This window comes from Balaenoptera acutorostrata, chromosome 16, assembly GCF_949987535.1.
Source record: "Balaenoptera acutorostrata chromosome 16, mBalAcu1.1, whole genome shotgun sequence".
NCBI lineage: Eukaryota > Metazoa > Chordata > Mammalia > Artiodactyla > Balaenopteridae > Balaenoptera > Balaenoptera acutorostrata.
The window spans coordinates 66,200,029-66,215,180 of NC_080079.1; the positions used below are offsets into that span (position 1 = coordinate 66,200,029).

Consider the following 15,152-nt stretch of genomic DNA (forward strand, 5'->3'; position numbering starts at 1 on the left):
GGCAAGCGGGGGCCACTCCTCATCACGGTGCGCGGGCCTCTCACCATCGCGGCCCCTCCTGTTGCGGAGCACAGCTCCAGACGCGCAGGCTCAGTAATTGTGGCTCACGGGCCCAGCCGCTCTGCGGCATGTGGGATCTTCCCAGACCAGGGCTCGAACCCGCGTCCCCTGCATTAGCAGGCAGACTCCCAACCACTGCGCCACCAGGGAAGCCCATCACTTACTTATTTTTAACTTTACCAATCAGACATATGCTTTCTGACATGGTGTAATAAAATACTAATCAAGAAAATTTAAATATGACCTCTATATTAAATAATATTAAATATTAAAGGGGTCAATTCCTCAAGAACATATAACAATTATACCTATATATGTTCCCAACAAAGCAAATATTAACAAGTATTAACAGATCTGAAGGCAGAAATAGACAGCAACACAATAACAGTAGGGGACTTAAGTACCCCACTTTCAACAGAGGCTGGATCATCCTGACAGAAAACCAATAAGGAATATTTGACTTGAAGTACACTTTATATCAAATGGACCTAACAGACATATACAGAATATTGTATCCAAGAGTAGCAGGATATACATTCTTCTCAAGCAAACAGTGGAACATTCTGCAGGAGAGATCATGCTAGGTCAAAAACACGTCTTAACAAATACAAGACAATTGAAATAATATCACGTATGTTTTCCAACCATAGTCGTATGAAACTAGGAATCATTAACAGGAGGAAAGCCGGAAAATTCACAAATATTTGGAAATTAAAAAGTACACTTCTGAATAATCATTGGGTCATAGAAGAAATAAAAGGGAAATTTAAAAATATCTTGAGAAATGAAAATGGAAACACAACATGACAAAACTTTTGGAAGCAACAAAAGCAGCTCTAATAGGGAAGTTTATAGCAATAAACACCTACATTAAGAAAAAAGATTGCAAATAAACAGCTTAACTTTATACCTCAAGGAACTAGGAAAAACATCGTACTAAGTCCAAAGTTAGCAGAAGAAAGGGAATTACAAAGACCAGAGCAGAAATAAATGAAATAGAGATTAGAAAAACATCAGAGAAGAATAACACACCTAAGAGCTGTTTTTCTGAAAAGATTTTTTTTAATGGACAAATCTTTAGCTAGACTAAGAAGAAAAGACTCAAATAAAATCAAACGGGGAGGAGACATTACAACTGATAATGCAGAAATACAAAGGTTCATAAGAGACTAGTATCAATAATTATATACCAACAAATTTATCAGATAACCTAGATGAAATGGGCACATTCCAGAAACATACAAACTGCCAAAACTGAATCATAAAGAAACAAAATCTGAACACGCCTCTGATGAGTAAGGAGATTGAATCAGTAGTCAAAAGTCTCCCAACAAAGAAAAGCCCAGGACTGGATGTCTTCAAAAATCTCCCAACAAAGAGAAGCTCATTCACTGGATGGTGAATTCTACTATTTAAAAAATAATTAACACCAGTCCATCTCAAACTCCTCTGAAAAACAGAAGAGGAGGGAACACTTCCAAACTTATTTTATAAGGCCGGCACCATCCTGATACCAAAGACACGGAAAGACACTGCAAGGAGAGTAAGTTACAAGCCAACATCCTTGATGAATGTAGATGCAGAACTACTCAATACTAGCAAACTAAATTCAACAGTACATTTAAATGATTATATAGCCAGTGATCAAGTGGGATTTATCCCTGGGATGCAAGGATGGTTCAACATTTACAAATCAGTGTTATACACCACATTAACAGAATGAAGGGTACAAATCGTATTATCATCTCAGTAGATACAGGAAAAGCATTTGACAAAATTGAGTATCTTTTTATGATAAAAACTGTCAACAAAGTGAATATGGAGGGAACATGCCTCAACATGATAAAGGCCGTCTATGACAAACCCACCACTAACATAATACTTAATGGTGAAAATTTGAAAGCTTTTCCTTTAAGATCAGGAACAAGACAGGATGCCCACTCTCACCACTGCTATTCAAGATAGTACTGGGAGTCCTAGCCACAGCAGTTAGTCAAGAGAAAGAAATTAAAGGCATCCAAATTAGAAAGGAAAAACTAAAATTGTCTCTTTGCAGATGTCTTGATATTTTATATAGCAAACCCTAAAGACTCCTCAAAAAATCTGTTAGAACCAATAAATACAGTGAAGTTGTAGGATACAAATTAACATATAAAAATCAGTTGCGGGGGGTGCTTCCCTGGTGGCTCAGTGGTTGAGAATCTGCCTGCCAATGCAGGGGACACAGGTTCGAGCCCTGGTCTGGGAAGATCCCACGTGCCACAGAGCAACTAAGCCTGTGTGCCACAACTACTGCGCCTGTGCACTAGAGCCCATGAGCCACAACTACTGAGCCTACGTACCGCAACTACTGAAGCCCACACACCTAGAGCCTGTACTCTGCAACAAGAGAAACCACTGCAGTGAGAAGCCCACGCACCGCAATGAAGAGTAGCCCCCACTCGCCTCAACTAGAGAAAGCCCGCACACAGCAACGAAGACCCAACACAGCCAAAAATAAATAAAAAATAAACTAAAAACTAAAAAAAAAAAAAAAATCAGTTGCAGGACTTCCTTTGTGGTCCATTGGCTAAGACTCCATGCTCCCAATGCAGGGGGCCCGGGTTTGATCCCTGGTCAGGGAACTAGATCCCACATGCTGCAACTAAGAAGCTTGCATGCCACAACTAAAGATCCCACATGCTGCCACAAAGATCCCACACATGACAATGAAGATCCTGCATGCTGCAACTAAGACCTGACGCAAACAAATAAGCAAGTAAATATTTTTTAAAGAATCAGTTGCGTTTTTATACACTGAAAACAAACTATCTGAAAGAGAAATTAAGCAGTAGCTGCATTCAATAGTATCAAAAACGTAGGGCTTCCCTGGTGGCGCAGTTGTTGAGAATCTGCCTGCCAATGCAGGGGACACGGGCTTGAGCCCTGGTCTGGGAAGATCCCACATGCCGCGGAGCAACTAGGCCTGTGAGCCACAATTGCTGAGCCTGCGCGTCTGGAGCCTGTGCTCCGCAACAAGAGAGGCCGCGATAGTGAGAGGCCCGCGCACCGTGATGAAGAGTGGCCCCCGCTTGCCGCAACTAGAGAAAGCCCTGGCACAGAAACGAAGACCCAACACAGCCATAAATAAATAAATAAATAATTTTTTAAAAAAGTAATGCTTAGTAATAAAGGTGAGCCAAGCAGATGAAAGACCTGTACACTGAAAACTATATGAGACATCAATGAAAGAAATTGAAGAAGACAGAAATAAATGGAAAGATATCTCATGTTCTTGGATTGGAAGAAGTAATATTGTTAAAATATCCATACTGCTCAAAGTGAGCTACAGATTCAATGCAATCCCTATCCAGATTCCAATGGCATTTTTCACAGAAATAGAGCAATCTTAAAATTCATATAGAACCACAAAAGACTCAGAATAGCCAAAGCAGTCTTGAGAAAGAACAATGAAGTGAAGGCATAACGGTTTCTGATTTTAAACTATATTACAAAGCTGTAGTAATCAAAGCAGTATGATACTGGCATAAAAGCAGACACATATACCAGTCAAACAGAATAGATAGCCCAGAAATAAATGCAACTATTCATTGATACGGTGCCACGAGCACACAGTGGAAAAGGATAGTCTCTTCAATAAATGATGCTGGGAAATATGGATATCCATGTGCAAAAACTGGACTCCTAATTCACACCACTCACAAAATGTAGCTCAAATGGAATAAAGACTTAAATGTAAGACCTGAAACTGTAAAACTCTTAGGAGAAAACATGAGGGGAAAGTTCCTTGACATTAGTCTTGGTAGGTATTTTTTGGATGTGACACCAAAAGCACACAGGTAACAAAAGCAAAAATAAACTAAAAGCTTCTGCACAGCAAAGAAAACAGTCAACTAAATGAAAAGTCATCCTGTGGAATGAGAGAAAATATTTGTAAATCATATATCTGATTAGGGGTTAATATCTAAAATATATAAGGAACTCACGTAACTCATGGCTGAAAAACAATCTAATTTTGAAATGGGCAAAGGGCCAGAATAAACATTTTTCCAGAGGAGATATACAAATGACCAAAAGGTACATGAAAAGGGTGCTCAATGTCAATATCACAATCATCAGGAAAATGCAGATCAAGACCACAATGAGATATCACCTCACATCTGTTAGGATCACTATAATTAAAAAAAAAAAAAAGGACAAGTATATAGAGAAAAGGGGAGCCCTGTATACTGCTGGTGGGAATATAAATTGGTGTGGCCATTAGGGAAAACACTATGAAGCTTCCTCAAAAACTTAAAAATAGAACTACTGTAGGACCCAGCAGTTCCACTTTTGGATGTATTTCTGAAGGAAATGAAAACAGGATCTCAGAGAGATAAATACATTCTCATGTTTTTTGAAGCATTATTCAAAATAGCCAAGATATTTAAACAACCTAAGTGTCCATTGCCAAATGAGTGGATAAAGGAAATGTGATGTGTACATGTTTGTGTGCATATGCGCACACACACACACACTGGAATATTATTCAGCCATAAAAAGGGGAAATCCTTTCATTTGTAACAACATATATGAACCTCAAGGGCATTATGGTAAGTGAAATAAGCCAGGCAAAGACAAACACTAAATGGTATCACTTATATGTGGCATTTAAAAAAAAAAAAAAAAAAAGTGGGGTGGGGATAGAAAGTCAAATTCATAGAAACAAAGAGTAGAATGGTGGTTGCCAGGGGGTAGGGGGTGAGGGAAATGGGGATATGTGGTCAAAGGGTACAAACTTTCTGTTACAAGATTATTAAATTCTGAGGATCTAATGTACAGCATGGTGACTGTAATTAACAATACAGTATTCTATGCTTGAAATCTGCTAAGAGTAGATCTGAAGCTTTCTCACACACACACACAAGAAGGATTATATGAGGTGATGGATGTGTTAATTAACTTGACTGGTAATAATTTCACAGAGTATATGTCAAGTCATGCTGTGCCCTTTAAATATATACAATTTTATGTCAAGTCAATGATATCAGTAAAACTGGAAAAAACATAAGAAATAAAAATTAACACTTGCTATTTCTGTCCAAAAAAAGGAAATTAATACTTTCTGTGTGATAATAGTATTGTGTCATATATTTTTATCTGTTAGAGGTATATGCCATTGAAGATACATATGCATTTATATGTGAAATGATTTGTTGACCACAGTGTACTTTAAAGTACTCCAGTATGTTTTTTGCTTTAAAGTACCCCCAAAAAAGGGAAGTGGGAGGGGCATCAATGAAACAGGATTATCTAAGTTTTGCCAGTTGAAACTGAGTGATGTTATGTGATCATTCATATATAGATAAATATATATATGTATGTATGTCTTCTGTGCATTTGTTTAAATTTCCCATGATAAAAAAATTTTAAACAGAAAAATCAATTTCCTTACATAGCAATCTGTATAAATACTTATATCCTGCTTTCATCATTTAGTAGCATAAATTTGTATACATAGCTGCAACTATGAAGAAAAGCAATTGAATTGAAAAGTACTAACTGTGCTTGTGTTAAAATGTCATCATGAATTACTTTTTAAAAACATAACCTTTAATCCTGTTATGCATTTTTATGATAAATATTTTAAAGACCATTTATATTTTAGTAACTGTATGCTAAGAATAGCTATATTAGTGCACTCTCTGGTTACATATACTCTTTTTTTGCAGAGCTACTTTGGAAACTGAAAATGATACCATTTTTAGGTTTTGTGAAATTTTATAGGTGTGTACTTGGGATTCAACAAGACTATAACGATAGTAAAAGGCAATGCAAAAAATAATTATTAGTATCTCTTTAATGATGACTTTATAATGATGAGAACATAATTAAATACTTTTAAAATATGTGAAAATAATTAGCCATATCAGCCTGGAACTCTTAGATTTAAGACATTTTACCTTGAAAAGTCAAGGTATCTTGACTATCTTATCATCTGTTAAATTGCGAAGACAATAGAAGAGAAAATTTGACTCCATATTAAAGATTAACTTATTTTCCTGAAGATTATTTTATCAGGCTTTCTAATGACAAAGGGTTTTTTTTTTTTTTTTTAGGAAGGTGGAGTGTTTACTTTTGGAGCTGGAGGGTATGGTCAGTTGGGTCATAACTCTACCAGTCATGAAATAAACCCAAGGAAAGTTTTTGAACTTATGGGAAGCATTGTCACTCAGATTGCTTGTGGAAGGTAAGCAGTTTTAGAAAAGAGTATTTTGATCTATAACCCAATTATTTAGGATTTTTTTTTTTAACAGTCCAGGGGTCTTTTTTTTTTTAATCTATTATGCCATGAATTCATAGGGAATGGCTTCTAGCAGCTTAGGCCTCTTTCCATTGGTTCTCACAAAGTGTGCTTCTCTGGTGGAACAGGCTGGCACTTCATTTGAACCTGAGTGCCTTTCTATTTGGCTTCCTTTTTTTTTTTTTTTCTTTCTTTCTGTTTTTTTTTAATTGGAGTATAATTGCTTTACAATGTTGTTAGTTTCTGCTGTACAACAAAGTGAATCAGCTATATGTATACATATATCCTCTCCCTCTTGGACCTCCCTCCCACCCCAACCCCCATCCCACCCATCTAGGTCATCACACACTGAGCTGAGCTCCCTGTGCTATACAGCAGGTTCCCACTAGCTATCTGTTTTACACATGGTAGTGTATATATGTCAATCCTAATCTCCTAATTCATTCCACCCTCCCGTTCTCTACATCTGCGTCTCTATTCCTGCCCTGCAAATAGGATAATCTGTACCATTTTTCTAGATTCCACATATATGCGTTAATATACGATATTTGTTTTTCTGACTTCACTCTGTATGCCAGACTTTAGGTCCATCCATGTCTCTACAAATGACCCAGTTTTGTTCCTTTTTATGGCTGAGTAATATTCCACTGTCTATATATACCACATCTTCTTTATCCATTTATCTGTCAGTGGACATATAGGTTGCTTCCATGTCCTGGCTATTGTGAATAGTGCTGCAGTGAACATTGGGGTACATTTTTTTTTTTTTTTCCTGATCATTTTTCTTCATATGTTTCAGGAAGCTATCATGGCTCTTAGGCTGCTGAATATGCTTGATATGTTCATTAATTCTCTTGGCAAGAAGAATCTTGCCCTTAACTTGTTTGTTTACAACAGTGCCAGTAGCATGCAGGGTAACATTGTAGACTCTTCCAGTTTTACCTTGGTAACATTTGTGGGGCATTCCTTTTTGAACAGTGTCATTTCCTTGATGTTTACAGTATCACATAGTTTCTTGTAGATTTGCACGTGTTGTGGCCAAAGGAGGAACTTCATGTTTTCTGGAATGCCTCGATAAGATATAGCGGTGCCTCTCCTCTTTCCCTTTGTGTTGGTCATTTTTGCAAATTACTGTAACATGGTAGTTCCAGTTGAAAGTGGAGATTTTTAAAATGAATTGTTCAGGAATCTAGTAATCTAAAATAAAAAACATTATCTTCTACATGCCTGATTTGCTGCTAAGGAATCATAGTAAGAGGAGAACCTTCTTTTATACTGATTATTTTACCTTTCTCTGTTTGAAACAAATTTATCTGAGGCAAGATATTAATAAGGTAAATGTAATACTGTATATAACATTAAGTAAATATAATTTATTGTATGTAACATCACACTTGAAGGGAAACTATAGATTGTCTTTTTTTCTTTTGCTTTTCCACCTTTTTTTTCTTTAAAGAATGAAGAAATTGACCAATTAATTACTTAAGACATAAGATTAGTTAGTGGTGAAAGTTGAATTGGACTCCTGATCTCCTGATTCCCAGTTCTTGGGAGTAAATAGGAGTCAGAGCTTTGTAACTGAGCTTCACCTTTGATGGATTAAATTTTGGTGGACTCCCCAGAGGCAAAATATCCTTTGCTTCAGTAACTCAGTTTTGACCACTTACCTTAGTTTTCCAGGTAGTATGTATCTTTATACAATATAGTTAAGTTTTCCAACATTAATTCAAGTACATAGAATTACACTGTAGGTAGCCTTTGGTGACTTTTTTTTTTTTAACATCATGCTGTATGATTATCCATATGTGTGTAGCTATGGTTCTCCATCATTAGGTCTTATTGATGTGTTTTACTCAATTATATGCATATATAATTATTTTCTCAGTCATGGGCACTTGGGTATTTCCAGTTTTTGGCAAATACAAATAATGTTGCTTTGAACATTTATTATATAATATACATAAACTTTAATATTTCTAAAGTATATACCTAGAATGGAATTTCTGGGTCAGAGAGTATACTTAATTTGAGTTTTGTAGGTTAATGTCACCCTGTTTACCAGAATGGTTATACCAGTTTACCTTCCCATCACTATTGTATGAGAATTCCTATGTCCTTGTCACCATTTGGTATTGTTAGACTTTTAAATTTTTGCTAATCTCTTGGATATATAGTGGTACTTAATCATGATTTTAATTTGCATTTCCATGATTTGATAGGGATTGCATTGAGTTGGTAGATCACTTTCAGAAGTATTGACATCTTAACAATATTAAGTCTTTCAAACCATGAATCTGGGATGTCTTTCCATTTATTTAATTTCTTTCAGTAATATTTTGTAGTTTTCATTGTATGTCTTTTATCTATTTGCTTTCTCTATGCCTCACACTTTTTTTGTCCCTGATTTCCTACGTTACTGTTTTCTTCTGTGTTTAGTTTGTTTTTTGCAGTGAAATGTTTTAGTTTCCTCTCATTTCCTTTTCTGTATATTCTATAGCTATCTTTTTGTGGTTACCATGGGGATTACATTTAATATCCTAAAGTTATAACACTCTAACTCAAATTTATACTAGGTCAATTTCAATAACATACAAAAACTTTGTTCCTATATAGCTCTGTCCCCACCCCATTTCATTTATTGGTGTCACAAGATAACTTTTTTATACATTGTGTGTCAGAAAACATAAATTAATAATTTTATGCATTAGTCTCTTAAATTCTGTAGAAAACAAAATTTGGAGGAAAAAAACCACAAAATTACAATAATACTAGCTTTTATAATCACCCATATATTTACCTTTACGAGATCTTTATTTTTTCATACAGCTTCAAGTTACTGTCTAGTGTCCTTTCATTTCAACCTGTAGGATTCTTTTTAGTATTTCTTAAAGGGCAGGGCTGGTGATAAACTCCCTGAGCTTTTATCTGTAAATGTCTTAATTTCTTTCTCACTTTTGAAGGACAGTTTTGTCAGATAATCAGATTCTCTGTTGATAGGTTTTTTCTTTCAGCAGTTTGAATATATAAGCCCACTGCCTTCTGACCTGCAAAGTTTCTGCTGAGAAATCTACTGAGAATCCTGTTGAGGATCCCTTGTATGTGACAAGTCACTTCTCTCTTGCTTCATTCAGGTTTCTTTCTTTGTCTTTCGACAGTGTGATTGTAATGTGTCTCAGTATGGGTCTCTTTCAGTTCTTCCTACACGGAGTTTCTTGAATGTTTATGTCTTTCATAAAGTTTGGGTATTTTTTGGTTATTATTTCTTCAAATGATCTCTCTTTACCTCTTTTTACCTTCTGGAACTCCCACAGTGCCTATGTTGGTCCACTTCATGATGTCCCATAGGTCCCTTAGGTTCTCTTTACTTTTGTTCAGTCTTTTTTCTTTCTTTTCCTGAGACTTAATAATTTTAATTGTTTTATGTTCAAGTTCCTGTATTCTTTTTTCTTTCTGCTCAAATCTGCCTTTGAATCCCTCCAGTGAGTTTTTTATTTTAGTTAATGTATTTTTCATCTCCAGAACTTCCTTTTGGTGTGTTTTTAGGTTTTCTATTTTTTTATTGATATTTCCATTTTCTTCATATATTGTTTTCTTGACTATTTCCATGTCTTCCTTTAGTTATTTGAGCATCTTTAAGAAAATTATTTTAGTTTTTGTCTATTAAGGTTCATCATCTGGTTGTTCTCAGGGAACAACCCTGTTGATTTATTTTTTTAAAGTAGACTTTATTTTTTACAGCATTTTTAGGTTCACTAGAAAATTAAATGGTATATTTGTTTTAATTGATGAACCTACTGTTGACAAAAATAATCAATAAACAATCTGTAATAGGAAAAGAAAGGAGTTTTATTTGAGCCAAACTGAGGACAATAGCCTGGAAGACAGCTTCTCATATAACTCTGAGGAACTACTCCTCCAGAGAAGCATGGTTTTCAGCACAGTTTTATATCTTGTCAGAAGAAAGAACATCAAACAAGTCAGGGATACATTCCTTCAGGGTTTCCCAAAAAACAGATCAGCATGTACACAGCAAGTCCATATGGCCTTGGCACCTGGGAAGAGAGTCTTATCATCTAAGGAGTGCCAGCATTGGCATCCCAGGAAGGGAGGGATTTAATCTTTATTTTTAACATGGATATTCTTTACTTCTCGTCATTGTGCCCTTTTCTTTAATAATTACAGCAGATATACAGTATATGTTTGATAGGCCACAAGCAGGCTGTTTTAGTTAGGATTAAAATCACGTTAACTTATGTATAAGCCAGAATGACTTCCCCATACCTCAATATGTGAACATTTCTTTCATCGCTACATTGACAGATCATTACAGGTGTACATAGTGTATGTTAGGGTTCGTTCTGTGGGTTTGGACAAATGTATAATGATGTGATCCACCATTATAGTATCATACAGGGTAATTTCAATGCCGTAAAAATCCTGTGTGCTCCCCTTATTTATCCTCCCCACTTCCCTAACTCCTGGCAGTCACTGATTTTTATTCTCATAGTTTTGCCTTTTCCGGAATGTAATATAATTGGAGTCACATAGTATGTAGCCTTCTCAGATTGTCTTCTTTCACTTAGTAATATGCATTTATGGTTCCTCCATGTTTTTTCATGGCTTGATTGCTGATTTCTTTTTAATGCTAACTAATATTCCAGTGTCTAGATGTACCAGTTTGTTTATCCATTCACCTACTGAAGGACATCCTGGTTGCTTCCAAGGTTTGGCAGTTATGAATAAAGCTATTATAAATATCTGTGTCAGGTTTTTGTGTAGACACAGGTTTTTAACTCCTTTGGATGAATAATGAAGAGCAAAATTGCTGAATCATATTGTAACAGTATGTTTAGTTTTGTAAGAAACCATCAAACTGCCTTCCAAAGGAGCTATATCATTTTGGATTCCCATGTTGGTTTATTTTTTCCTTTGAATGGGCCTTACTTTCCAATTTCTTTGCATTCTCTGTGATTTTTTTTCTTGTTGAAAACTGTACATTTGAACCTAATAATGGGGTAACTCTAGAAATAATATTCTTTCCCTTCTCTAGAGTTTGCTGTTTTTTGTTTTGTTTTTATTTTTTGATTTTTATAGGTTGTCTCTGTGCCAAGGATCAGCCTGAGGTGTAAACATAAGGTCTTCTCAGGTCATTTCTGAGACTGCACCTTTTCCGGGGCATGCACAATGACTTTCTAAATTCCTGTGTATGTGCAGTTACATTTGAATGTCCTAGATCTTAAATGACTGACTTCTAAAAGGGGCAGAAGAAAAAAGAAAGGGGAGAAAATAGAAGAAAATAAAAGGGAAGAAAACACCAGCCCTTTAAATCCTCTGGAAGTCTCTTCAGCTGGAGGGGAATAGGCCTGTAACAGTGGTCAGAAGGGGTGCAGAAAAGACTTACCCACCTTTGTATCTGTACCTCTGTGATCAGAAGCAGCAATCAGTGATCGGAGGACCAATCTCAAATATATAAGGACAGGGTCCTTATTGCCTACCCTGGCTCCCACAAGCTATGTCCGAGATACTCTTGGAGCACGTGGATTATTGCCTGTCACAGGGCTGAGGGTGAGGGGTAGGTAGCTACTACTGTGCTAAATGCTGAAATTAATCAAAATTAATTGCAATTTACCACCCAAGCCTTCCCTTGGAAATTGCAAGCCTTTAGTAGACTCCAGAGTTTTAAAATAGTTACATCAGACAGATTCTGTCACAGCAGTTGTTGTCTAAGTGAGGAGACAGATTCCTGGTGCTTCCTATGCCGCCATCTTCTCAGACTCATCCACTCATAGCTCCATCTTCGAAAACTCCTTTGCCCTCCTGCTTTTTAGTGCCACTGTTGCCATAAATTAAGGTCCATGTGTATGTGGATCTGTTTCTGTCTTCTCTATCTTATTCTTTCAATATGTGTGTCTATCCCTGTTTGATTATTCTTGATTTCTCCTTGTATGTCAGTTTTTGCTTTTGCTTTTGAAGCTGTGTTCTTAAGTGTATAAAATTTAAATTTTATCCACTCTTTTTTTTTTAAAGTATTTTCTCCTATTTCTTTTTTTTTTTTTTTTACTTTTTTAAATAATTATTTTATTTATTTATTTTTGGCTGTGTTGGGTCTTTGTTTCTGTGCAAGGGCTTCCTCCAGTTGTGGCAAGTGCGGGCCACTCTTCATCGCGGTGTGTGGACCTCTCACTATCGCAGCCTCTCTTGTTGTGGAGCACAGGCTCCAGACGCGCAGGCTCAGTAGTTGTGGCTCACGGGCCTAGTTGCTCCGCGGCATGTGGGATCTTCCCAGACCAGGGCTTGAACCCGTGTACCCTGCATTGGCAGGCAGATTCTCAACCACTGTGCCACCAGGGAAGCCCCCTATCCATTCTTGATGAATTGAACCTTTTGTCATTGTGGTGGTGATCCTCTAGATCTCTAATATCATTTTTGTTTCCTTAAAGTCTGTTTTATCTGATGTGAATAGAGCTCCACCTGCTTTTATATTGATATATATATATATATATATATATATTTTTTTTTTTTTTTACCTATTTATTTTTTTTCTATTCTTTTACTTTGTCTTTCTGTATGTTTTAGATGAATCTCATGTAAATAGCATTAAGTTAGATTTTTTAAAAAAATCCATCCTAACAATCTTTGTCTTTTAAATGGACCAATTTGCCAAGTTTTATGTTTTTTTATTATTACTAATATATTTGGGTTTAAACCTGCCATCATATTTTGTACTGTTTGTGCTACCTGTTTATTTTCGTTTTCTTTCTTTTCTTTTTTGCCTTTCTTTTGATTAATAATGTTTTTAGTCAGTTTATTTTTATTTTATTTTTAAAAATTTATTTATGTATGGCTGTGTTGGGTCTTCGTTGTTACGTGTGGGCTTTCTCTAGTTGCAGTGAGCAGGGGCTACTCTACATTGCGGTGCGTGGGCTTCTCATTGCAGTGGCTTCTCTTGTTGCAGAGCACGGGCTCTAGGTGCGTGGGCTTCAATAGTTGTGGCACACGGGCTCAGTAGTTGTGGCACATGGGCTTAATTGCTCTGCAGCATGTGGGATCTTTCAGGACCAGGGCTTGAACCCGTGTCCCCTGCATTGGCAGGCGGATTCTTAACCACTGCACCACCAGGGAAGTCCTTTTAGTCAGTTTAATTCCCTCTACTCATTTGGAAATTTGGGAACTCTTTTTTAGTTGTTACTCTAGAAATAACAACATTAATCTTTAAGTTATATTAATACTTTCCCCCTTTTCTGGAAGTTGTAAGACCTCCGTTTACCTTCCCAACTTTTCTTTCTCTATATTTATTTATTTTCTTTTTTTGGCCACGCCGTGCAGCATGTGGGATCTTAGTTCCCTGACCAGGGATTGAACCCATGCCCCCTGCATTGGGAGCGCAGAGTCTTAACAACTGGACCACCAGGGAATTCCCATTCATTCTCTATATATTTTTAAACCCCAGAAGAACATTGCTTCATAATAGTCAGTGTACATTTAGAAATGGCTCTACATATATTTACTACAATTTTTTTCTCTTTATTTTTTACAATTAGTTTCATTTTCCTTTTATCAGCCACCCTTTGGAATTTTCTTTAAGTAGATTTGCAGGTGGCAGACTTTTGTGTGTAACTAAAAATGTCTGTATTGCACCTTCGTTCATGAATGATGTTATTGGTTATAGAATTCTAGCTTGGCATTTGCTTGCGGCACTTAAGATAACATTCTACTGTCTTTTGGCTTCAGTTCTTCTGAGAAGTTGGCTGCTGGTATGTTGCTCCTTTGAAGGTAATTTGTCTCTTCTCTCTCTCTCTTCAGTTTTGCTTTCATTTGTCAGAGTATGGATTTCCTCATTTTCTTACTGGACTTCTTGAATCTGGAATAATCTCTCTTTAGATACAGCTTTTCCTTTCCTCACAGGACTCTGATTGGATGTGTTTTAAATCGTCTCACTCCACCTTGTAGTCTTACTTTCCACATTTTTGTCCCTCTTTGCTGCCTTCTTGATTATTTTTATGATTTATATTTCAGTTCATTAATTCTCATACTATATTTTTTGTTAAACCTATATTCTTGATTTTGGTTATTGTGATTTTTCAGTTCTAGTGTTTCATACTGGTTCTTTTTAAAAATCTGAAACAATTTTTTTCTTTAATCTTTCTAGCTGTCAGTTTTCAACCTTGACCTTTATTTCTTGGACATTAAACAAGTATGAAACATAATTATTCTAGATTCTTGTGTTTGAAAATTCTGATATCTGAAATCTTTTTTTTTTTCTTTTTAAATTTATTTATTTATGTATTTTATTTATTTATGGCTGTGTTGGGTCTTCGTTTCTGTGTGAGGGCTTTCTCTAGTTGTGGCAAGTGGGGGCCACTCTTCATCGCGGTGGGCGGGCCTCTCATTATCGCGGCCTCTCTTGTTGCGGAGCACAAGCTCCAAACGCGCAGGCTCAGTAATTGTGGCTCACGGGCCTAGCTGCTCCGCGGCATACGGGATCTTCCCAGGCCAGGGCTTGAACCCGTGTCCCCTGCATTGGCAGGCAGATTCTCAACCACTGCGCCACCAGGGAAGCCCCTGATACCTGAAATCTTTAGGGATCTATTTCTATTGTTTCTTCTTTCTGCTAGGTTTTGTTCATTGTACCCTGTTTCTTTGCCCAGTTTTGTGTGTTTGACCATGTATTTGAAAAATTATTTATGGGGATGATTTGACAAATCCTTCCTTTCCTTTTTCATATATGAATCAGGATAAAAGGTAAATAAAAGCTCAACATATAAGTGAGCAGAAATGCTTGCTATCTTAATCTTGTTTATTAGACTGT

The 15,152-nt window shown here is 36.4% G+C and overlaps 1 protein-coding gene across 4 annotated transcripts in view; it reads left to right on the top strand.

Annotated features, from left to right (window-relative positions):
* Positions 1-15,152, top strand: part of HERC4 (HECT and RLD domain containing E3 ubiquitin protein ligase 4) — a 132,437-nt gene that overhangs the window by 41,590 nt on the left and 75,695 nt on the right. For all 4 annotated transcript variants that reach the window (XM_057530793.1, XM_057530794.1, XM_057530796.1 and 1 more), the window contains one exon: positions 6,159-6,289. In XM_057530793.1, coding sequence (XP_057386776.1) covers positions 6,159-6,289 — 131 coding nt within the window. The remainder of the gene's footprint in view (positions 1-6,158; positions 6,290-15,152) is intronic.